Source organism: Arvicola amphibius, chromosome 2 (genome assembly GCF_903992535.2).
Source record: "Arvicola amphibius chromosome 2, mArvAmp1.2, whole genome shotgun sequence".
Classification (NCBI taxonomy): domain Eukaryota; kingdom Metazoa; phylum Chordata; class Mammalia; order Rodentia; family Cricetidae; genus Arvicola; species Arvicola amphibius.
The window spans coordinates 180,955,137-180,981,565 of record NC_052048.2 but is presented as its reverse complement, the minus strand read 5'-3'; the positions used below and the strand labels follow the sequence as shown (position 1 = coordinate 180,981,565).

At 41.9% G+C, this 26,429-nt stretch overlaps 1 protein-coding gene across 1 annotated transcript in view; it reads right to left on the bottom strand.

Moving 5' to 3' along the window:
• The window catches only part of Exoc4 (exocyst complex component 4), a 722,780-nt gene that overhangs the window by 55,521 nt on the left and 640,830 nt on the right, over positions 1-26,429 (bottom strand). The window contains exons 15-16 of the mRNA XM_038318719.1: positions 12,426-12,567; positions 2,815-2,993 (exon numbers count right to left, since the gene is read on the bottom strand). Of these exons, the coding sequence (XP_038174647.1) occupies positions 2,815-2,993; positions 12,426-12,567 (321 nt within the window). The remainder of the gene's footprint in view (positions 1-2,814; positions 2,994-12,425; positions 12,568-26,429) is intronic.

The following is a 26,429-nucleotide window of genomic DNA, read 5'->3' as shown; positions in this document are numbered from 1 at the left end:
AATCAATCAATAAAATATGGGATCCTGGCAACAATGCTAATAGATTTCAGCACTGGCAATAGGGTAAATATGTAACACAGTAACAGATAGAAACAGAGCATTTAGGAAAAATAGATTGTGAGTTCACTGTTAAATTCTTAAGAGACATTTATAAATAGCTCTGGGGTCCTGTAAATGGTTTGTTCTAACATTTGAAGGACTGTCCTATTAACCTTGTTTTGTTTCACACACACACACACACACACACACACACACACACACACACACACACACAAATATGAGACAGTATCTCACATATTATAGGCTGGCATAAAACCCTGACCCTCCTGCCTCCACCTCTCAAATGATGGGATTACATCCATGTGAGCATGCTGAGTAGGTCTATATATGCTAGGGATTGATCTAAGGCTTTTTGTATACACTAGGCCAAATATTCTACAAACTGAGCCAAATTTCCAAACCTTAAGGACTGCATTAAAGTCTATGAAATTTGGCAGAGGGTATCTGAGGACATCAATAAACTAAAAGGACTTCTTTGCCTTCTTGGTTGTGAATCTAGCCTTTAGCATCTGAGCCATCTTTCTAGCCCCAGGACTCCTTTTGGATAGCAATATTTAGACTGAGGAATGATGGATGGCTCAATACCACACAAAATAGTTATACGTAAGTACCTTTAAAAAGTAGATTTAATTTTAAATGTTTCTTAATTCAGATGGTTCCATTTCTGCAGAGCTGGCCTCTAGCAGGGTATTTTCCACAGAACTTAAGAACCACCCCAGGAAGTACGCTATTATTGTTATCTTCCTTTCCTAGAGCCTGAGTCCCTTCATAGTAACTAGACTCAGATCAGTGAGCAGTACACAGCTCAGGTTCAATGGCTTCCTCTAGCTTCACAATGAGTTCCTCTTTGACTGAGATCAAAGCAGAAGAGGCCAAAGATAAGGCATTCTCTCTTGCGTTAGCTATTCGCACCCAGTATTTCTTCAAGACCACAGACTTGTTTGTGCTATTACAAACTGGGCTCAAAGGAAAGGAGCATAGCATAGGACTGTCTTTTAAGCTAGAAAAGTCTTTCCAAGTTAAGGTTTGGTCTGACGTGGTATAATACGGTGTGATGAAGTGTACACGATGAGGCTGTGGGTCTGATTTGTTTAAGGCATAAAAATATTAATAACCTCAAATATCATTAAATAAATGCAAGCACATGAATAAGACCTGTGGAGGTATAGGGCTTGGAAGAATCACACCAGGAGCAAAGAGAAAGATCTGTGTGGCAAGGGACCAGTGAAAGGCCCTGACGGACACAGTGACAGGCTCCAAAGGACACAGAGTCTTGAAGCTGTCGTGATTATATCGGTAACCTCGAGTCCAGTGTCCCAAGGCTAGCCAGTGGCTCATGTTACAACTACTTGCATTTTGGGGTACATTCTCCTTCAGAACACATTTCCATCTCCATGGTTCTACTTTAAAATTTTCATGGTACAGGAATCACCTATTCTGGGGCAGGGATTGTAAACTTCTGTGGTACAATGTTCTCATAAAGCCAGCAATGGCCATGCACTGACATCTCGTAGTCTGCAGCTTGTCATAGTCTGTAGACAATGATCTTTTTCCTTTCAAAGATCTATCTATATATACTTTATGTAAATGGATGCTTTGTCTGCATGTACATTAGCACACCAGAAGAGGGCATTGAATCCCATGGGATCACGGTTCAGATGTTGCGAGCTACCATGTGAGTGATGGGAATTGAACTTAGGACCTCTGGAAGAACAGCCAGTGTTCTTAGCCATTGTGCTATCCCTTCAGCTCCAACAATGTACCGTAACTGTCCTATTCTGTGTGAAGACACTGACAGCTTCTAATACCCAGGCCCATGCTTTGAAAGACAAAACAAAAGAAAACCCTGCAGGAGACTTTGGAGGACTGTGTACCAGAGGGTCTGTGGCAAGGGTCTGGTTCTTGTGGGCATTCTTAGGAAGAGGTGGGACCTTCAGGATTGAGGCCTAGTGTAGGGGGGTACTGTGAGATCTTGGTCTCCTTATTCACTACAGTGGCCTCGAGGTCAGTAGTTCTGCCTTTAGTTCCTGGCCCCTGCTTTCTGGACTCCTTATTTACTCTAAGTCACCTAAGAGCAATGAACCATAAATAGGAAAAAAAAAGCCTCTTCTCTCTATAGCTTAATTATTTTGGATACTGTATTACAGAGAAAAGGTTCTACGGTAGACTATAGCACTAAGAATTATTTGGCTTGCACCATATGGTTTTTAAAGTCTGGAGGCAAATATCTCCAGATAATATTGCCATCCCGGCCTCCTGATGGTGGCAACTGATGCAAACAGCTGCCTTAAGTTACTCCAGAGCCAGGAGTCTGTTCACTTCAGGAATAATGCGTTCTGTGAGAAAAACTTCCCCTGCCAGATACAAGTGACCAAAGAAAGATTCTCCAGGGTTCCTGCCTCACTGTCTACATATGTGTGAACCTTTGCTTTTTCTCTCCAACCTTTCTTGCTTTACAGGAGTTCCTCTCAAGTTAATTTGTGGATCATTCTACACATCTGCCCACATCTCAGTGGCATACATGTCCAGGCAGGAAGAGGAAAGATGTCTGCATTATCTTAGATAAACATTGTCTAATGGCGAGGAGCAGGTGGCACCACTATCTACTGACTCATACATGAAGCTGGGTGCAGTACTTCCAATCTAAACACACTAGCAAACAACTTTTCCTTATACATTTTGACCGTCTATAATCCAGCAATGCAGGAACACCTTCTTCCCTCCCACTCCTAGACACAAGGGGCAAGCTCTGACCTTCAAAGATATACTGGAACTTGTGCTGCTGAAGACTGGCGCTCATGGCCTCTTCCATGGCACTGATGTCTTTGTTGAGCTTGACCACCAGAGGGTCATAATCCATACTTTCCACATTGGCAACAATGGCATAGTTCCCCTCCTTGGCCAGAGGGATGAGATAGTGGAAACAATGAACTCTGAAAGAGAAAGGGGAGAGCAAATGAAAATGAAAATTTCCCCATGAAGACAAGGATCTGCTTAGGAAAGAGCACCAAACTATCTGAAGTAGCTGTGGCCTTGTGCATTTCACCCAGACTCTCAGCGGAGTGTTTTAAACCAAAATGTCATCTTAGTTATACAGCTGAGAGATTTGAAGCAAGCAGGTATCTATGAGGTTTGTTCATTTAATACATACACTCCTGATAAGACGTAGATGACTTCTGGAATTCTTTCAATGCCAAGACTGTGTGTACAGCAGCAGAGCCAGAGGTATCTTTCAACAGATGCTGTTATGATGACAATGAGAGGTTGTATTTCCATCCTCAATGCTGTTTTTGTGGATAACACTGATTTTTGTTTCCCAGTTTTGACACTTATTAACTGTGTAAGTTTAGGGAATATACTGGAGTCTTTCTATGCCTCAGTTTCCCTTGAACTAGGAACAATAATAACTTCTGCCTCAAAGGGCCATGCAAAGCATATAACAAAGAGTCTGATGTGAAGAAAGCACACAGTAAAAACTGTTACGTCACTAGTATTATGTTAATCATTGCTAATTTATCATGTCATTAAGTCATTGGTGGTGCACGCCTTTAATCCCAGCACTTGGAGGCCGAGGCAGGTGGATCTCTGAGTTCAAGGTCAGACTAGTCTACAAAGTGAGTTCCAGGACAACAAGGACTAAACAGAGAAACCTGTCTTGAAAATCCAAAACCAAACCAAACCAAACCAAACCAAACCAAACCAAACCAAACCAAACCAAACCAAACCAAAACAGTCAAAAAACAAAAAAATTCTGCTTAGAGACTATGCTAAAACCTGGAACTGTTCTTGTTACCATGCCTTCTTGTTCATGACAGACTATATCCCTTCAAATGGTGAGCCGAAATAATTTACTTTTTTCCTTAAAGTAATTCCAGCTTTATGTAAACATAAATTTTTATTCTCTTGAGTAATTACTTAGAAGTAGGCTTCACTGAGTCAGAGGTTAAAGGCACCCCCAGCTTTGGAAGAAACAAACTCCTGTATTAACGAGCTGTGCCCCCTACTAGCAACACAAGAGTATTCTAGTCATTTGTATCTTAATAAGCTCTCAGTGTGCCAGTTAAAAAGAATGTTTTTGTTGCTTGTTTTTTTTGTTTGGTCATGCAGATGAATTATAGTATCTCATAGTGATTTTAATTTCCGTATTTCTAAAGAGCAATGATGTTGGATTTCATGTAGTTCTTTCCACCCGTCTATGGCGATACAGCACTTCCAACAGTGGGCTGAGTCCTTCTACATCAATTAGCAAGCAAGACAATGCAGTGACACTAGGTTGTGCAAGCCGACAACAGAAAACAGCCGAGAAAAAGCCACTGCGAGTCTTCTACTGCTCTCTACTCTATTATCTTGAGACAAGGTCTCTCAGTGAGCTGGAAACTGTTTTGGCTCTACTGACCAGTCAGAAAGATCCAAGGATCAACCTCTCTTTACCCTCTGCCCCCAGTGCTAGGGTTATAGGTACTCATAGCTACATCTGACTGTTTACCTTACATGGGTTCTAGGGATTAAAATCAAGTTCTCATGTTTATACAAGTGCTCATATAGGTGAGCAATCTTCCCAGTCTCAAGAAATATTCCTAGAATTTTTTTTAAATGAAATATAAATATAATATGACTGAAGTTCATTTTTTACTGATATGTGCTTATTCTCACAGCTGTTAATTATAAGCAATGCCACCATTAAAAAGCCCAATCTGACATTCCTGAGTTAATTGGCAAAGAGAACAGTTTTGATGAAGATTCAACTAATGGCTCTGGCCACAGGCCCTCTCCAATGTGATCTTTCTGATGTAATCAAAGATGACCCACTTGGGAGTAGGACTCTTGACTAGAGAAATTAATCGCTACCTTGCAGAAATTAAAATAAAGTAGCATTAGCTGAAATACAACCACCTACACTAAAGTAACTTTAAGGTAGGCTTAAAGTTATGGTAGCACAGTCACACACAGTAGGAAGATCATGCTAAAAGGCATGAAGTTGGACAGGGGCAATGGCTCTGACCAATAGTGAGAAGTTCCTTTTTGTTCCATACAGATCGCAGGAGAGAGACGTGACAAGAGCTTAGGGACATGGGCGGTAAAATGTCATCCTAGGCTTCAGAGGCCATTAAAGGAAAGTGGATTTTATGCACGGAGGTTTAGGGAACCTTAAGAGAACTTTACAGATTAAGGAATTAAAAATTTTTAAGTATGTGTATGATTGTCCTTGTGTGGGTATATGCACATGAATGCAGGTGTCCAAAGAAGCCGGATGTGTTACCTGATATGGGTGCTGGGAACTGAACCTGGGTCCTCTGTACCTACTAATAATCAATAAGCCCTTTCTCCAGCCCCAAGAGAACTTTAAGTAGTAAAATGATAAAATCAAATACTAGCTTTGGCACAAAGAAAGAGTAGACTGATGGTAGAACACGGAGAGCAATCAAAGAAGAGACGGGCTTCTGAAAACTCCGATACACTGGAGGTCAGTGCTCGTGAGGGTCTACGGCTGCAGTCGAAGAGGAGGGACAACCACTGTTAAGGCACTACTTTATTTTCCCCAAAATGGTCAGAAAGAACTGTCACTGGTGAAGATCAGATTCACTAAGGTTTTATTTTCCGCTGGGTTCTGGTGTGGCACTGCTGACCTTCGTCTGACTTTGGCATTACGGTTTCTGCAAACACTGCTGATTGCACAGCAGGATGGGTGGTTTTCACACAGTGCACACTCAGGATCCCAACGGTGACAGGCAGTTGCTGTTGAACCCACTTAGAGCCCTCCTGATGCTAAGGGAAATCAGCTGATAAAGGTGACATTCTTGGCATTGTGGACTCAAATGGCAACTTAATTTTCTTTTTCTAAAGTTCAAATATGAAAAAAAAAACCCTCAACAACTTTTAATGGTCTCACCATGTCTTTCATTTCTTGGTCGGGGGGGGGGGGGGGGGGGGGGGGGTGTGTCATCTGCCTTCTGCCTCAAACTATGGGAAGACAGTGCGTGGGGTTAAACGTGACAATGACAGGGGTAGAATGTCAGATGCTGTCTGGATGGGTTCTTCAGCACAGAACCTGCCGGATTTGAGAACCTTTTTAACAGTGTTAAAGAAAAATATGGGCTATGGTTATAAAGATATTTTGGGAGTAAGACCAAGTCTGGCATTTGAAGTTCTTCTGGAGCTTTGCTGGGCCAACCCATTCATATATTTTACATGGCTTTCATTCTTCTTTGGTTCCTATGGCAGAGTCTCTGCAGTTATAAAATGCCAAAGAGAGAATCACTTTTCATCATGCCAGTTCCTGGACAGGGCCTCAGTTGTGATTCCCTTTCACCATAGGCTAGGGATAAAATAAGTATTAGTGAATTTTCAGAATGAGGATGAGGTTGGTCACAGTCTTCTCTGTAGTGGTTTGGTGAGCAATGTCCCTCACGGGCTCATGTATTTGGATATTTGATCATCAGTTGGTGGTGCTATTTAGGGAGTTTATGGAATCTTTAGGGGGTGGAGCCTGGCTGGAGAAAGTTTATTACTGGGGGTGGGCCTTGAAGGTTTATAGCCTCCATACATCGCTTTTCTCTTTCTGCTTCCTATGTGTAGATGAAATATGAACTCTCTGTTGTCTTCTCCTGCTGCCATGCATGACTGGAACTGTAAGCTAAAAGGAACTCTTCCTTAAGTTGCTTCTGGCCATGACCTTTTATCGCACCAACAGAGAAGTGACTAATACACCCCTGTACTTGCAGACATATGTGGTTGACTTGCAAGTGGACTATCATGTGAAAATGCTACTTATAAACAAACTCATTGACTTTCAAGAACACATTTTGTTTAGGAGAACTGAGCTTATTTTTTATATCTGGGTTTGGTTTAAAGTCAGCTCATTCTTAAGAAGAACTCATACAGGCATCATGACTGGCTCAGTTTCTGGGACCATTTATAACAACAAACAAGACACACCAGAAGAATGAGTAGTTTCTTCCACAACCTTGCACCATGGGTCCCATAGCATCTGACAGCTTTTTCTGGTATAAAACCAATATCCTAGCAACGTGATGACTGGCATGGCATCTGTTTTGTTCCTTTTCTAACCTCACCACGTCCCCACCTCTACTGGCAATGTGACAGGCCAGAACAGAGTGGCAGCATTCACCATCTCAGCCATAAACGGAGAAGTCTGTTTTGTGAACCACACATTAAGAATAAAGACAAAATGGAGACACATTCATAGAAAACAAACTGAATGTGGGAACCAGGTTATAAGAAGAAATAAAAACTATACTTAGTGGTCTCAAAGTAAAGGAAAAATAATTCTGTATCTATGCCGGGCGGTGGTGGCGCACGCCTTTAATCCCAGCACTCGGGAGGCAGAGGCAGGCGGATCTCTGTGAGTTCGAGACCAGCCTGGTCTACAAGAGCTAGTTCCAGGACAGGCTCCAAAGCCACAGAGAAACCCTGTCTCGAAAAACCAAAAAAAAAAAAAAAAAAAAAAAAAAAAAAAAAAAAAAAAAATAATTCTGTATCTAGAGCACTAACATTCAGGCTGAAATTACCCTTTCCTGTTTTAAAATTAATATTAAAGGAGGCATGGAAATGAATATTACAACTGTGATTTCTTACAAAGTTGACAAAACATGTCTGGCATCGTAAGAATAGTATTGCTAAGAAGTACAAACAATAAAAAAAAAAAGACAGGACAGGGGTTAAGGATTTCAAAGATCTTACGAAACGTGCTGAAAACATCCCGCCTGGAATTAACTGCACGCAAGTCGGTGATTCCGAATGTAGAACATGTCCCGAGACTGCACAATCAATAGCATAAATTCTAGGAGTTGTGAGAGTAATTAATTTGCTGTTCTCTTGTTTTGCTTTGCAACCCGGGGTAACAGCAGCCTCAGAATATTACTGCGTGTTTTTTTTTCTTCTTTCCTTCCGTGTCTACTGCATTTCTCTATTCATAGAAAATGTCTGCTTTATTTTATTATCAGCTTGAAAATAAATAGAAAACAAATCTAAAAATTATCGTAAAACAAATCAGAAAACACACAGCGAGATGCTTTATTTCTGGACAAGTTAATGCAAGAAATAAACTCAGGAATAAAGCTGAGCACGACCGCTTCAAAACCTGCAGGCTCCTTCTTTTGTTCTATTTCCAGGGTGCTAACAAGCAACAGAGAAGTAGCTCATTGGGGGAAACAGAAGAATGCCAAAAGCAAGGGACATAAAAAGGAAGTGCCATTAACATGCCTCGAAGCCATCCAACTTTTAACTGGAATCTAAATACATTCCAAAGCCTTAACTATGAACCAAACTCATTTTATAGTTTTAAAACATGGACGTTATAGAAAATTCAAATGAAAAGAAAATATTTATTCAACTTTAATATTGTTAAAAAAAAAAAACACAGAAGAAAATGCACTACATGCCATGCCAGGCTTCCTGATCCTGGGCTTTCAGAAGTCTATATGCAGTGGTCTAGTTGGCGTTGCTACCTAGATATCAGAAAAGCTCCTCAGAGGGAACACCTGAGCACTTGTTTTCTGAAACCTCTAACCCACATCCCCGAACTTTCTGTCCCTTCAGTCTGTCCTGTTTCAGTGAAATGACATTAGGCACATCCAGGACGCTGTGGCTACAGACAAAGGTACAGTACAGGATGCTCTCAAACTCATAATGCTCCTGTCTTGCCCTCTTCAGTATTTGTCTACTGGCATTCATAGACTTTGCAGCTTCAAATACTAACGCTCTCAATTGGTGGGTTTCTGTGAGTCTTTTTCTCAGTGCCACCAAATCCTGAACCCAACCTAATCTGTCAGTAAGTTCTAGGATTTCTACTCTAGCATATGGTTCAAGTCCTACATCTTTCATATTTCTACCTTGTTACTTTGATGCTCCTAATTGGTCTCAACTGGTTACCCTGTTTTCTGTGCAGTCCCATGTCTATACAGTAGCCAGAGAGTCTTTTAAAAATATCAACTTTTTGTTCTTAAAAACTTAGTAGCTGGGCAGCTGCGCGTAGCTGCGCGGAGACTAGCAGAACACGTGTGTCCAGGGCGGCCGGTGAACAGGCGGTGCAGCGGCGGGTTAACGGCACAGACACAGAAAATAGACATAAAGATTTACTAAAGGAGAGACGGAGAGGGAGAGAGAGGGAGAGAAACAGAGAGAGAGAGGGGGGGGAGCAGAGAAGTGGGGAGAGAGGCAGAGGCGAAGCTGCCTCTCCGAGAGGAAGATGGAAAAGAGAGTGAGCTCAGGCCGGAAGCTGAAGATCAGCCTGCCTCAGCAGATGGGGAGGGAATGGGCGTGGCTTGTCTCTTAAAGGGACAGGGACCAAAACCATAACACAACTAAAAACATCTGTCCTCTGTACAAAGCCTCGCTGAAGCTTCCTAAAGCACTTCGAACACGAATGGAACTGTTCCCTTGGTCTTCAAGACCGCCAGTGTATCAGGCTTACAGCTGTCCACGATCAGGCCTAGCCGGTCTTTACCTTACTTACTCTACCCATCCCCACACCTGCCTCATTCATCTGGTTGCAAATATAATAGGTTCTTCTCCGTGCCTCCAACTTGCCTGGACTAACTGCATCTCAGGACCTTTCTGAGTGCTGCTCCCTGCCTGAATTTTCTTCCTCTAGGTTTTTGTTTGGATGGCTTTGGTTACTCTGCCACAGTCCTCTGCCTAAGCAACTCCCTTCCTGGTTAACCCATATACTACATTTTTCATTGCATGTTTGCCACATGTAGTTACTGAGCCTACAAAGTGTCCTCACATGATGTACTCTAAGGATAAGCTATGATTATGCCAAGGCTTACCACAGAGAATGAAAAGTAGCTCACTGTTTCTGTGTTGACACAATAATACCCCCCCCCCCAGAATTAAAAATATAATTCATGCCGGGTGGTGGTGGCGCATACCTTTAATCCCAGCACTTGGAAGACACAGGCAGGCGGATCTCTGTGAGTTAGAGGCCAGCCTGGTCTACAAGAGCTAGTTTCCAGGACAGGCTCCAAAGCTGCAGAGAAACCCAGTCTCAAAAAACCAAAAGAAAAAGAGAGAGAGAAAGAGAGAGAGAGAGAGAGAGAGAGAGAGAGAGAAAGAGAGAGAGAGAGAGAGAGAGAGAGAATCTCCTCCCATTCCCTACTCTTCTTCTGAAGACACAAGCAGGTCTTTGCCCCCCCTTTAAAAAATTATATTATTCATTTTATCTACTTCTCTCTACATCTTCAAATGCAACTACTGTTTGAGTATCCCTTATCCAAAATATTTGGGATCAAAAGTTTTTAAATTTCAGAACACACGCTCACACTTATTTGGCTGAGCCTCTGAAATGCTCTTAAATCTGAAGAGCAGCTCCAGATTTGAGTTTCTGGATTAGGGACACTCAACTCTAGAGAAACTTTATATGACCTACATGGCTTGTGTTTGCAGTTATGTTATCTAGATAATAATGTCAGGATATTATTAGTTAAAATATTTCTTTATTAATTTGTTTGTGTGAGCACACCCACGAACTGACAAGTGTGGAGGTCAGAGGATAGCTTTTGAGAGTCAGGTCTCTCCTTTCACCATATGGACTGAGGACAGCGCTCACGTCTTCAGACGTGGCGGCAAGTGGCTTACCCTCTGAACCACCTTGCTGGCCTCGCATCGTATTATTTTTATCACTTCAGCTATGATTATCTGAAAGTGTCTTTTTTGTCTTATCTGTGACTAGAAGGTGTGGGGACCTGGGATATTTTGCTTGGTGCTATATCCCAGTGTTTGGAGCACTGCTTGGTACAGAGAAGAGGCCTGTTCAACTGTTCCACAACAGCAGGGCAGCTGAAGATGCTTTGCTTCTTCCTCTCGTTTCTCACTTTATTACACACATCTACATGGCCAATGTCTTCCTACTGCAGGCGAAGAAACCCAGCATCCTTGAAACCCTTCTCTTGGACCATTCTTTTCCTCATTCTCCTCAGCTAGGTTTTTTTTTCCTAGTATATTATTTTATTTTATTTTTTTCCTCATTTTTTTATTAAAGATTTCCATCTCCTCCCCTCCTCCTCCCCCTTCCCTCCCCTCCTTTCCACCCATACCCCTACTCCCTCCCTCTCCAGGCCAAAGAGCCATCAGGGTTCCCTTCACTATGTTAAGTCCAAGGTCCTCCCAGCTCCCCCTAAGTCCAGGAAGGTGAGCAACCAAGCTGACAAGGCTCACAGTGAGCCCGTCCATGCTGTAGAGCCCAAGCCCATCGCCGTTGTCCTTGGCTTGTCAGTCCTCCTCCACCGTCAGCCACATTCACAGAGTCCGGTTTGGTCGCCTGTTCCATCAGTCCCATTCCAACTGGACTTGGTGGTCTCCCGTTAGTTCTGTCCCACTGTCTCAATGGGTGAACGCCAGGATAGCCAAAACGATCTTATACAATAAAGGAACTTCTGGAGGCATTACCATCCCTGACTTCAAACTCTACTACAGAGCTACAGTATTGAAAACAGCTTGGTACTGGCATAAAAACAAAGAAGTCGACCAATGGAATCGAATAGAAGACCCGGATCTTAACCCACAAACCTATGAACACCTGATTTTCGATAAAGGAGCTAAAAGTACACAATGGAAGAAAGAAAGCATCTTCAACAAATGGTGCTGGCATAACTGGATGTCAACCTGTAGAAGAATGAAAGTAGATCCTTATCTATCACCATGCACAAAACTCAAGTCCAAATGGATTAAAGACCTCAATATCAATCTGAACACACTGAACCCTGTTAGAGGAGAAAGTGGGAAGTACTCTACAACATTTGGGCACAGGAGACCGCTTCCTACGTATAGCCCCAGCAGCACAGACATTAAGGGCAACATTGAATAAATGGGACCTCCTGAAGCTGAGCAGCTTCTGTAAAGCAAAGGACACTGTCACTAAGACAAAAAGTCAGCTAGGTTTTAAGTTTGTTGACGGGAGGCTTCCTTTCTGATATGCAAAACTAGCAACGATGAAGTCCACACATTTTGACTTAATATGTGACAGATATGGCACAAATGACTTAAGATTTCTCCGTAACATCTACGGTAGAAACTGCTATTTTCACTTTAAGAGGAAACTGAAGCTTTGCAAAAATAGCCAGCTAGCTGACCTTTAGATCACCTACATGGTTGGTGTGCACACGCAAATCCAGGTTGTATCATAGGCCACACCACCCTTGAGTCTCCACACTCACGGTCCAGCATATGCTCACATCCTGCAAGGACACTGGATACTGCTAAACATCATGCTCACCATAGGGCACGGACAGAATCAACAGCAAAAACTGAAGATTGTGGTGGTACGCCATGCATCCGGAGACAGCACCTGACTTATGTCATGGGGGCCCTGACACCACAATGTCCTGTGCTTACTTGGGTCATACCTCACTTCCAGATGCAAGACGAGCAGGCAGCGGTCAGCCATATCCTGGAAGGACTTGGCAAGTTCACTCAGTGTCTGCATGATCTGCTCAGACACTGGTGGAAGGTCCATGTTCACATGGCTCTCTTGAGCAGGAGACAGCACTAGAAGAAGAGGAGAGGAAAAAAAGGGAACATTTTATTAAATACCAGAATGTATATTATTTATTCATCTTGCTGTTTTTATTACTTTGGTAGCATTAGGAGTCTAAGACACATTAGACTCCGGTTTTACTTTAAAATTTATTTTACTTATTCCTCTTGCTGTGTGTGAGTGTGGATGCACGTGTCTGTGTTGTCACAGTGTGTGTCGTGGTCAGAGGCAAACCCCAGAGAGTTCATTCTCTTCTTTCATCGTGGGCTTGGGGACCAAACTGAGGTCGAGCACTTCTAGCTACTGCAGCAGCACGCCTGTCCTGCTGTGCTCTTCCTTAAACACTCGCCTGCCTCAGTCAGTTTCCTGACACAGAAGCAGCTCTAGAGTGGTGCGGCCTGTGGCTGCGTCTCCTGTACATTGTTCAAGTTGCTGTTCAGCTTCTGGCTGCACACTCACGGCAGTGCCTGTGAAGAGAGCACCGACCGGCAGTGCCTGTGAAGAGAGCACCGGTACCTCTGAGCCAGCTGATTCTGCATCAGAATCCTGGGTCTGTCTTCATTAACGTCAAGAATTTCTACTTAGCTCTGCAGTCATTCTCAAACATGGCAGAACTAAGTATGGAAGACACCTCTTTTGGCTTCTGTGAAGTCTTTCCTTTTCCAGGCTAAATTTCCCACGTTCTAAAGAATGAATTATACTCTTCAAATGACTGGACTAACTTGTTTCATAATTCTCAGTCTATTGACCAAGGATTCTCTCTGTTCTAGATCACTCCTGAAATGAAGGTTGCAGAATCAATATTACAGACAAATATGTCTACAAGGAGTGGAGGCTGTGACACTTGTACCATCTGGGCGATGAGATAGAGGGAGGTGGTGATGGGCTATATGCCTCTTTAATTCACATGTAACTTATGAGCAACGACAGGCCCTAGAAGGGCTTTTTAGGATACTGGTATAGCTAATTTCGCTAACTTTCCAAAGGACGTCATATCTTAACTACAGAGATACTTGGGCATCCATATTCATTGCTGCTATATTTGCAAAATCCAGGGAACAGAATCAAACTGGTGTCTATCGAATTGATTGATAGATAATGAAAATGTGCTTAATAACACAATGGAACATTCAGCCATAAAGAAAATGAAATTTTGAAATTCACAGGTAAATGAATGGAGTTGGAAATAATCCCTCCAAGTGAGGAAACCTAGATCCAGAAAGACAAATGTCACGTTTCTGCTCAGATGCAGGTGTTAGCTCTGAATCTTAGGTATGCATGTTTAACTTGGAGAACCCATAGAAGCTGGGGAACAAGAAGTCATAAGGGGATTTCAAGGAGAGGGGGATAGAATGTGAGTGATATGAAGGTGGGAAGAGGGATAACAGAGCAGAAGGACTAAGGTAGGAGATGAGGGTGGAAAAGGGAGTATGGGGAAGAATAACACTTAAGTCCATTGAAAACACCATACAGAAACCTACTAATATAGAAGCTTACACACACACACACACACACACACACACACACACACACACCCCACATGAAGTTTAAATGGAGTTAGACTATAGAGGTCAGCAATTCATTCAGACACTACAGTCTATAAAATAAAAAGCCAGTGCCAGGTATTGGTTACCTCTTTTTAATTTATTGGTCAATAACATCTCATACATGTTCCCAAACATTACAGGCTACTGTTACTTCATAAGACCATACAACTGAAGACACTGTATACCTTAGTTATAGGACATGGAAAAAATCAAGCTGATAATGGCCTGGTAGTTTCATCCCTACTGGCTAGAGTTCATAGTGCTAGAAGGTTCTATGCATGCTATGAAATGAGAAAAGTCATCAATGGTCTCACCCAGTGAACCTTATAGCTGGGCTGGCAAGATATATGGAACAGTGTAATAGTGGCAGGAACATCATGGGCATAACCAACTACTTTCTGCTTGGACTTAAAGCTCATCCCACAAGATGGACCTCATTCCTAGTACCATTAACTTGACCAAAAATCTTTGACTGGTCAAGTCATAGGTATAAGAAGATGACCTACTACTATTATTGTGCTAAAGCAACATAGTACTATGCATCCCTAAGTTTTTATCTTTATATCCATAGACCGATTTCCTGCTTAACCCTTAACATACAAGCTTCTTTTTGCAGTAGTTGGCAATTAATACAAAGACCCATAACTGGCCAACACGCAGAGTCTGCAGAGTGCTCAGGTCTAAATCTCAGTATTGCTTCTCTGTCTGAAAATCTTTCCCTCTGCCAGAGAACTTGGGTCTTCTGGAAAAAGGATCCCTGGACTCGAGGCCTGCCTCAGAATCTGCTGAGACACCACTAACTCCAGAAACAGGGAACCAACGATTGCCCAAGTAGTGTCTAAAGGGGACATCGAAATCATACCCTTTTCTATAAAGGTTTGAGGATCATTGAGGAAGATGGCACGGAAGTACTGTAGGACTCAGAGAGAGGAACAGTGTTTGCTGGACATGCAGCACAGCTGCACACATGAACTCACAGTGGCTAGGACTGTATGCACAAGGCTCGTACAGGTTCGTGTCAGACAATTCTATAACAGATGGGGCAGGTGCTCATGAATTCCACCTCTCTCTGAAGAACTGTTGGCATCTGATGGGTGTTGGGGAGGGAAAGCCAGCTTTTTGTGGGTAGTATGAGGGTTTTGAGCTGCTACTCATCCTCCTGTACATGGTCCTACACCTAGCACATCAGGCAGTACTAAGTGGACGAAGGGTATTAAAAAAGTTAAAAAGGAAGGAGAGTGTACACGAAGCTGGGAGGGAAAAGTTGAGGACAAAGGAAAAGTTGGACAGTAGATTTGATCCACAAATTACATGTATATATTAATATTAAATAAAATATTAAAACACAAATAGATTCCTTAGGAAAATACTGAGCTGCGGTAGTGGGAGTGTTGTTTACTTGAGCTTCTCAACAGTTTGTTGGAGATCACCAACAGAACTGTGACCACATTAGCCAAGACTTTTTAGCTCTCTGGACTTTCAATGCTGTACATTGTCTTCTCGCTACCATATAGCAAGAGCCAATCTCTTCAAATATTTCTGCCTTAGTCTTTTGTGTAAAATAGGGACAACTGTGTCACATATTGGTAAATGGATTGACATAGGAAAAATACAGTATTAGTACATGAAGTTTCATGTAGATGTGTCTTCTATCTATCTGATGATTTCATTGGTTAATAAAGAAACTGCTTGGCCTGATAGGTTAGAACATAGGTGGGTGGAGGAGACAGAACAGGAAGAAGGAAGTGAGGTAGATGCCTCGGGCAATCGCCCTGCCTCTCCTCTCTGGGACAGATGCGATGGAGCCAGCCACCAGGTCAGACATGCTGAATCTTTCCCGGTAAGGCACCACTAGTGGTGTTACACAGATTATTAGATATGGGTTAGTCAAGATGTGAGTAAGAGGCTGAAACTAATGGGCTAGGCAGTGTTTAAGTGAATGCAGTTTGTGTGTTGTTATTTTGGGTGTAAAGCTAGCCAAGTGGGAGCCGAGCAGGACGAAAAGCAGGTCTGCTCGCCTCCTCACTACAGAAGTTTTCTCAGTATTCATATAAGTCAGACACATAAACCGTTGTTACTCTTCCTTAGTCTTTTATTTGTTCAAGTGAAATCTTAATAATTACAGCCATAAACAATCCCATCCATGTCAAAATTCAGTTTCTAGTCGTTTGGACAGTTTTGCTTCTTTGGCAGAAAGTCTTTTGCTGGAGGATATGGATCTTTGCAGAAGAGATCTGTGGGCTTGGAGCACACCATAGGACCCAGAGACATCAATAACTCATTTTAAAGGACAGTAGTCACCACCTGTCCAAGTCAAGTCTATTATGATTATGTCTTTTCCTGTACTAACAAGCCCAGGTGAGGGGCCAGACATGTGATCCAGGAATGTAACTTTTAAGGCTAAGCTTTCCTTTGGATCCGCACCCTAAGAAATTAAAACAGCATCACATGAGCATAAACAAGTGTAATTAAAACAGCATAAACAAGTGAATGTTATTCACAGGAACTGACCTGTCAGGAGAAGAATACAGTCATGGAGATTTAAAATTCTAATAATCCCTGAACTATCCTAGCTGTTCACAAACTTGATCTGACAGAGAGTGTCTGTAAAATACTGTATTTCCCCTCAAATGTTACTGCTGTTCATGTTGTTTTATGGCAATGCAACATCACTGCCATCACAACGTTTCATGTGGCAGGCTAGATGAAAGCAACTTTAAGTGACACTATTAGAATATTTCAAAGCACTTTAGGGATTTTAAGGCTCTGAATTCATTTTGTATGTGACACAAACTCTGGTCTACAGAGTTATCTACACACATCAATGAGAAGAGGCAGAGATCACTCTGACATTGTACTCATGGTCTCAAGCTCCCAAACACTATAACTGACCAAATACTATCAAAAATATTTTGGGTAAAATCCATTAAAAATCTAGAAATTTCCCTTTTTTATTATACAAACAATTAACTTTACCATGTGAAAACTGGCCACTCCCCAAACTATCAAAAACAAAACCAACAAAACTAAACCCAAAATAGAATGCACAAACGGCAGTTTCAGCTACCAAATAAAGCTTGCAATGGGCATGGCAGGAGCAGTGTGGAATAATGGAAACTGTGCATGTGTCTGACTGTATGGTACTGTATGTTATTGACGTAACATGGTAATTTATGCCTATAGCTTCCCTGAAATGCTGGCTTGTCAATTCCTGAGAGCTTCCTCAAGTTTACGAAGCTTTCTTAAATAAGAAGAAATATACTGAGCAAAGAAATGCTGAGCATGGCAAAGGCAGTACAGAACAATTAACTGGCTCTTAAATGTCAAGTGACAGTGTTGATAGATTTTGTTTATAGTTAAGAAATGAGATTACTGGAAACCCCCCCCCCCCCCCATACCACAAAACACGACACCACACCCCCACTTCTACACACATCATCCTTGGCCACCCACTCACCAAACACCACACACCTCTGCACACACCCTTCTAGAGACTAAGTGATTATATATCCGTCTTAGAGGCTGCTCTTCATTCTGCCACAGCCCCGTGGGTACTGAACTTTTAAAATGTTAGCAATTGATCACCTCTTTAAGACATGCAGCCTGAGCAGCTGTTCTAGCCAGGGGAAGGCTGATGTCTGATCATCCATAATGTGACCACTATATACAAGCATGTCTCTTTTAAGATTTCTAGTTCACCCTCATGCTGACGTTACTGGGGCTTCCTCTATTAAATCCACTGGTGTAATGGGAGGAAGACGAACCTTGTGCTTTTTGCTGAGACAATGGACAGGGCGGTTTCATGTCCCATCTTCACTCTAGCATATGAAATGTACAATATTTGAGGCCCTGGGGTTACAGAGAGAAGTGGCCCTGTGTCAGTCTGGGAAGCCCTCCAGCAGAATTCTGTGCCGCCCCTCAGAGACTCCTGCTTTTCTGATAAAAAGAGAAGGCTATGCTGGTGCCACTCCTTTCTCCCCGGCTTTGCCTCTTCCTGATTTGGGAATTACTGGCCAGCAGTGGCACTGACTCTAGACTTCTCGCCCTATCAGAAAAATACACACCCTCTCAAAGCCCTGCAATGAAAGAATAGCAGCTGGCTGGTGAGTCCGGTCTGTGTCCAGCTTCTGAAATGCTAGGTCCTAACACCACAACCAGTTCACAGGCTTTCCTCTTTCAGCCGTCTCCTGTGCTTGCTTGTTTGTAATACATCAAAATCCCTCCACTTTCTCCTTTGAAGGCCCTCAGCATGGATGGCAGAGCTGAGGCCTCAAGACACCCTTCTACCAGAAAGTGCAATTCCCTCAGTCTTCTTCTGTTCTATTGCCTTAAGGCTCCCTTTAGCCCTGGGCCAGTCTTACAACCCACTGACATGAAAACAAAAGAAAAATCAAAGAGCAGAACATTGCCAATAGGAAGTTCTTGGTTCTAATCTCAAAAAAGCTTTCCAAAGTTGATGGTAAGGCCCTATTGAGAATGGTGCACAGCTAGGGGCTTTGCCGCCTGCAGCCCAGTGTTTATGGTGCTGGAAGGTGCTCTGAGCGCTACTGGAGGAGGAAGGTAGTCAGGATTACAAACCAGCAACTACAACAGTCAGCCGGCTGCAAGGTCCACTGGTACAGCTGCAAGGCAAACATCATAGTAGTAATCAACCACAGTGTGACTGGATCTAAGGTCCACTTCAGGATATGCTCCAGTGCTAACGTGGCTAAGAACCTGAGACTAGACAGGTCATGGGTGTAGAAGAAAACCTAATGCTATTATTCTGCAAAATAAAACAAAAAATAAAACCACTTCTAATATGACATATTACTACACCCACAGGCCAGTGCCTCACTCAGCCCTCAGTAGCAAAGCTTCTCCTTGCTGTAGATGGGTACTAACACGGACACCACCATTGGTCAATGTTCAGAAGAGTGAGTGACTCTGGAGCACTCAGAGAACAGAAAGTTGTGTGCTAGGGAGGTGGGGACAATCTGGGAGGAGTTGGAGAAGGAGGAAAACATAATCAAAATGTATTGTGTAAAATTTTTTTCAATTAAAAAGTGCCGCCCATTACTTCTCAGCCTTTATACCAGCCAGCTACCCCTTCTCAGTGACTTCCCCACGCATGGCCCTTCCAGTCCTTACCGCTTCTCTGAGGAGATCTCAGATTCTTGCTGGCCGTCTGAGAGAACTTCCAACAGCTGCTTGATCTACAGGCCTGCCTGCTATTAACTCCTCAGCGGGCCACAATCTGATTTCTACTTTCACTACTTTAGTAAAAGTTATTCCGATATCACACTATGAAATTCAAATTTCCAAATTCGTGGGATGCTTTTCGATGCTAATGCCACCTGAGCTTTCTGCTACATAGAGCACCACTGGCCATTTACTTCTTGAAATTACATCTGCTCCGGCTGATGTCACACCATGTTTTCGTGAACTCTCTTCAGTCTCTCCGGCATTCACGAGGCTGCATCCTTCTCGTTTGGCCTACTATAAAACTGCCAGGCTTTCCTGGGACTGAGAGTGGAGCTCATCCATTTTCGACACTCTTATTATTTATGAATTCATAAATTCAGGGCTCTAAAAACTTCATTTAACCCTTTATAAATCTCTCTACTTGTGCACACTCCACAGATATCTCAAAACTAAACACGTTATGGTTCCTTGGAAAATTTATTTAAATTGCCTTCCTACCAGTGAAATATAAACTGTATTATGTTTGACTTTTTCTTTTCCACTAAAGGCCAGTTTTTGCTTATTCTAGTTAGCAAATATTTTCCCAATATTTGTTTTCTCTTTTCTACATCAACTGCCTCTTCCTTGGTTCAGACTTCTGTTTTTCATGGATCTTCTGAGGTCTGTCTCATGTTTGACCTTTTAAATCTAACAAAATAAGAAGCAGTTAAGAACTAATTACCCAAAATGTAAGTATAGTGATGCTAATTTCACTGCATTTTCTAGTGGTTGTGTGATCAAGCCCTGGTTCTTCACACAGCTTTTCATAGTTGCTGGCTTTTCAGTGCTGGGATCAAGCCTAGAGTTTTCACACCAGGCACGTGTTCCAGCACTATGCTGTACCCCAGCTCTCTATAATTTATCTGGCAAAATATTCCAGTTTTTCTTAAATGTGCACCATTTTCTTTTCTTCGACTCATCCCTTCCCCCAAACCTTACCTTTTGACTGGCATACTTTAAAGCAAATCTCTTAATTCTATCATGAGGTTCTATTAATCAATAGCTGTGATGGTTTTTATATCTTTTCAAAATTTCTCATTCATCCGAGGGTGGGGCCAGTGACTTGTCTGCATTTTCTCCATCTGACTCTAGTCGAGCAGTGCTCGTGTCCCATTCACGGGTCATTTATTTATGCTTGTCTCTTAACCACATCACGAATTCCTTCTGGGCTAGAATCATGCATTTTCCACAATAAAAGTAAGAAGAATAACTGAAGGCATTATATAATTCAACATTGTCCTTTTAGTTAAGCTGACTGAGTGATTTTAATTGACCAGCATAAACAATAAAGAATGCACACAATAACTGGTTGTAAAGACCAAAAAAAAAAGGAAGAACAACTGACCATTTCCTACTCTGTCTTTCTCTTTAGTTTTCTGGGTACAATATAGGGAAAGAGTGGGGATGAGGAAGTCACTTGTTACAGATTTTTGGGGGGGCTGTTTAGGAGTCTTACAGAAATAAAGTTTTATTCAATTCTAGCTAATTCCTACAGCTCATAAACTTTCCCTATAGGCAGTACTGCCTCTTGAAGCCTCCTTATTTTTAGAACTAGTTAGTCCACCTTGCTACAACAGAGATTTGGGCCCCCTTTTTTATGTCGACATAAAATCCTTGGCTTGTCAAATACCCAGTATCTCTCAAGGAAAGCCAACCCAGTAACTGTCATGGAGAAGCAATCAGTCGAGGGCATTAGGATGTCTCAAGTGGCTCCGCAGCCCAATATTAACCAGACTGAAATCTGTTTAGGTCTTAAAATTAGTCAAAATTGGACTCATTCACACCCGGAGGAGCATCTGCTTTCAAGGATGCAGCTGCCACACTTTCAGTGGTAACTTACTGTGGCTTCTTTAATTGATTCATAGAAGGACATCCTCGTACATCTGTAATATTATCTAAAATTGCTACAATATTAGCTTAGGCTCCTATCAGCTGTCAGGAAAGGGATAAACTGAAAAAAGAGAGATAGTTATCATGACAGCAAAAGAAAGGTTAACCCTGTAAATGCAAATCTTTTAGAGGATAGAAAAAGACACTGAAGAGTGATCCCAGGAGACTTCTCATTGGGAACAGCTTAGGAAATCAAATTTCGGTAGAGTAATTATTTCTGAATCCTGTTCTTATGTGTACAGAGATGACAGCCACCACGTAATGATCTCTGCTCTCACCTGAGATCAAATTACTTAATTTCCAATCTTCAGTTTTCCTATTTAGAAAATTGTGGCAATTACATCTTCCTTGCTCTGAAAGTAATACGTTATTAGGTCTTGTAAATAACCCCGAGATCCTTTGATGGTGTTATCAGGCTGAACACTTTGGAAAAAAAAATACAACTAGAAATGACGACAAGGTGTGTGAAACTATGTCAGTGGGGACAGTGAGAGCAGTCCCTGCATCCAGCTTCTTCCCAGTCCTCAAGTGCCTGTGTAACATGCTACTAGTGAGCCTAGCACTGCTGGTGGATTTTCAAGTGTCAGCTATTTCCAGTTCCAGGTTAAACTTCAATGCAGCTAGTGCTATTTGTTGTCTTTATAAACTTTGCACCACTACCCATATTTTTTATCCATGCCCTTGGAATACTTGCAAACACATTCAAGTCTAACTTATACCACTCCAATGCTCTGGGCTCTGTAGACATTTTATAAGTGTTAAGTGATTTAGTTATTTACAAAGCTTCTTGGCATCTGAAAAATGCAAGTGATCTTCACTGGATCAAGTATCTCTTATCCAATTAACTTCACCTTCTCTTAAGGTACATTTTACTCTATTCTAAATGGAAATTTCTTGGCAACATTTTTTATGAACGTGTGTACATGTATGTGCATGTGTGGAGATCAGAGGACAACCCTGGGTATCATCTTCAGGAATGCTGACTACTTATGGGGGTCTCTCATTGGCTTGGAACTCACTGATTAGGCGAGAATGTTTGGCCAGTGGGCCCTAGGGCTCCTCCTGGGCCCTCCCCTGCAGAACTATATAGGTTCTGGGGATTGAATTCTGTCTCTCATGCTTGTGAGATAAACACTTTACTGACTGAGCCCTCTTAGTAACTTCAGGATTACTGTTTTATGATAAACATTTATTTCTACAACTAGGTTATTCATTTATCTTTAATTAAATAATGATTTACTCTGTCTGTCTGTCTGTCTGTCTGTCTTTAAAATAAGGTCTTGGTCAGTGGACCTAGGTGGCTGGAGTTCATATGTAGACCAAGCTGAATTTTGCTATAATCTTCCTGGCACATCTCTTGAGTGCTTGGATTACAGGTATGTACCACTGTTCTTGGCTCATTTAGTTCATTTATTATTCTTTCCTCGTCTTCCAAATTATGTATTTTCTAGATTTTTGGTCTTTTCTTTTGAGGGGTGCTTTTTGAGACAGGACCTTAGGTAGTCTTAACTTTGAATTTGGTAGAACTAAAGACGGACTTGAACTGATCTTCCTGCTGTTGCCTTCCAAGAATGAGGATAACAGATGTGTATCACCACACTAAGCTTGGGCAACCTAGTGATTATAAATAAAGACAAAGCTAAGGTATATGCATGGTAAGTTCTCTCATCTTACTTCCTATTTCAAAGGCTCATTTCTTGCAAATATAACTAGCACTTCAGTTTAAACTAGCAAAGTCAATTGACTCTGAAACCAATGTGTGGACTGGCATGTTTTTTAACCAACAGAATTCTGACTTCAAAGAATGGCAACATATCCCCATTGTTCAGATTAGCCTGTATACACAGAAAGCTTTTCCAGTTCTAGAAATACAGCCTTCCTATGAGACTGCCAGTCAATATGCAGGCCAACTCCTAGCAGTTCATTACATTCCAGACTGTGTTTGGAATGCTTGTTTCCCAGCGGGTGGTGTGGGGGGAGTGTGGAACCTTCAGGCCATAGGACCTGGCTGGTAGAAGCTGGTCAGGAGAGGTGGGGGGGCCTTTAAATTCACAGCCTTGGCCCCTGGTTCCAGTTCTGATTTTTCTTCTTGGTCTGCTGTAATGTAAGGCATCTCTGTCAAACACTTCTCCTCACCTGAGCTCCATGCTTACCATGTCATGACAGACCAAGAACCCTCTGAAGCTATGAGTCAAAACAGACCTTTTCCCCAACAGCTGTTTCTCTCAGGTGTTTGGTCATAGCAACACAATGATCACTGTAGATGGGGGCTCTCTTTGGTCCATTCTCATGGAAAAACTGGAAAAACTGAAGGGATTCTTAAAAATAAAAATTGTTGTGGATATTCCTTTACATTGTGTGAAGATGTATCATTGTGGTTGGTTTAATAAAAAGCTAAATGGCCAATAGTTAGGCAGGAAGTAAAGGTGAGACTTCTGGACAGAGAGAGCTCTGGGAAGAGGAAAGGCAGGGACTCCAGCTAGACACAGAAAAAAAAAAACAAGACATACAGGAACAGAGGTAAAAGCCATGAGCCATGTGGCAGCACATAGATTAAAAGAAATGGGTTAATTTAAGTTATAAGAGCTAGTGGGACAAGCCTAAGCTATAGGCCAAGCTTTCATAATTAATAAGTCTCTGTGTCATGATTTGGAGGCTGGTGGTATAAAAAAGCCTGATACAAAAATTACAGTGGAGAAAAGTAGAAGTTTATTGCCAGGAAAGAAAAAAGTAGTAAGGATGTGGGAGCCAGGGGAAGGTACAGCATTCTTCTCTGCTTTCCTTTAATGCGGTCACTTAGTTGATGGCGTATTTATGCTACAGACAGGTACTCCCTGACTCTGAAAGGGAACACTTAATGAGGGTATATGAGGCAGAGTTTTTCCTTTCCTACAGTACTATTTGCTGTTTAAATGACTGAACTTTACATCTCTTACTACTATTGATCATAGACCAGGGATATGGTATTCTAAGTGTTTCATGGAATTTTTTTTAATAGATAAAATCTATCTGGTGATGAACATATGTCTATTCTACTCACTGTAGAAGCTTAATATTTCAGATGTCTGTAACATTTATTGGAGATATTATTGTAGCATGAGTTTTAATAGGTCTTAATAATAAAAGCCCAGAGTCAGATATTGGGGAAAATGCTGAGAGATCGGAGGAATGAAAGTAGAAAACCACAGCCACCTTACCTCTCTGTACAGGCCTCTAGACCTCTATGTTTAGTTAGTGGTTAGCTCTGTCCTCTGATTTTTAGGCAAGTTTTATTTGTACAAACAAGATATTACCATATTAAGGTCTGTGAGATGTGGTAGTCCTGTAGGCTGAAGATGGATGCCCCAACACTGCAGAGGAACCTTGGGCGACTGTCTACCCAGCTTGCTATTTCTGTCATTTCTCACAGTTTTTGGAAGTTCCTTGCTCGCATTTCCTGCTTACTCGTGTAATATTATTTCCTTCTTGGGTCTGATGGAGTTGAAGACTTTATACTTGTAGTTTTCCTTGTTATCAGATTCAGAAAAGAAATTCACTAAAGCAATGTAAAGTGTATAAGGTTGAGAGACATAGCTAGACATTGTTGAAGTATTCATCACCTGTATTTATCGTATATAATCATTGTACTTGTTGTATATAGTTTTTCTTATATTAGTTATAACCTTTTTAAATTGTTAGACAAAAAAGGGGAAATGTGGTGAAATCTTGTTTGTACAAATAAAGCTTGCCTAAAGGTCAGAGGGCAGAACAAGCCACTAGCTAACCATAGAGGTCTGGAGGCCTGTACAGACAGGCCAGAAGTGGTATGTCTAGGCAGAGAGAGGAAGTGATAAGGTGGGAGGAAAACGAAACTCATTCTTTTTCCGGCTGGGAAGTTGAGAGGTAAGGTGGCTGTGGTTTTGATCCTTCGTCTTTCTGAGTATTTTCCTCTGTCTCTCTATTGTATACTTGGCCTATTTCATTTTTTACTTTATCCACCTGTAAAATCCCTAGGAAATGCTTAGATATGTGTCAATAAAATATTAACCCTTTCTTCTCAGCATGATTCACAAGATATAGCGCTTGTTTACAACCAGAAGATTCCCAATAATATTTGTTGAATGTAACCTTGAAGTTAAGGACAAACCAGAGAATTTTACATCCATTAAAAAAACCAAAACCAACTGTATCTTTACAATTGTTTTAATCTCGCGGCTTCCTAAGAGTTCATTAGTCTAGCTTATAATTCTGTTTTAGGGGAAAAAACTGGAGTTCCAGGAGTGTGAGCATCTGAGTGAAGAATTACAAAGGGAGCTCATGCGAGGCCTTCTGAGGAGTGAAACAAAAATGAGAGCCAACTTAAAAATGGACCACGGGGTAAGAGGCCAGCTTTGAGTCTGAAATGCACAATGCACACAGCAGGGTTCTGTAGAGAGGCTGCTGTATTCAGTACTCATAAAACAGGGCTTGATGGTTACAAGTCTGAGCAAGCTCTAGGTCCTCGAGCAGTTAGCTGCAGGGTCCTATCTACATACAGTGCAAACCAGTGTGGACACATGATGTTTATAGCATGTGATTGACAGTACAGACCTCAGCCTATTTCAGCCCTGGGCGGAACATTAAGATTGATTTTTTTCCCCTTTTATTCTAAATAATCTTCCTGGAGGCTTGGCTGGAAAAAAAAAGAAGGAAAAGAAAAAAGAAACCAAGAAAACCTCATCATCTACTAAAAAGGCCTGTGGTGTGGCCAATTTAGCTTCTGCAGATATGAAAGAGCAACGCGGGAGGGCCAGCTATGGAACAGCTCTGGTCCTGCTGAATGCACAGTTAGAAAGCTGCATTAAGTCCATGACTGCACAAAATCCCAAATCACAGAGCATCCCCAAGTGGTAGGTGAAAAACGGACAGGTTTAAGTTTTAAGGCAATTTTTGAGGCAAAAAACATTAATCAACAGAGAGAAAACATTTGTCTTTGTTCAAACAGGATTCCTGGTGGTCTTAGCCCACAACTCTAGGGTCACATCCATCACTGAGGGAGTCAGGGCAGGAACCTGGAGGCAGGCACTGAAGCAGCAGTCATAGAGAAGTGCTGCTTATTGGCTAACTCCGCGTGGCTTGCTCAGGCTGCTTTCTTATATATCACGTGGTCATCTACCAGGGCTGGGACCATCCACAATAGGTTGGGCCTGCATATACTATTCATTATGTAAGAAAATGTCCCACAACTTGTTCAG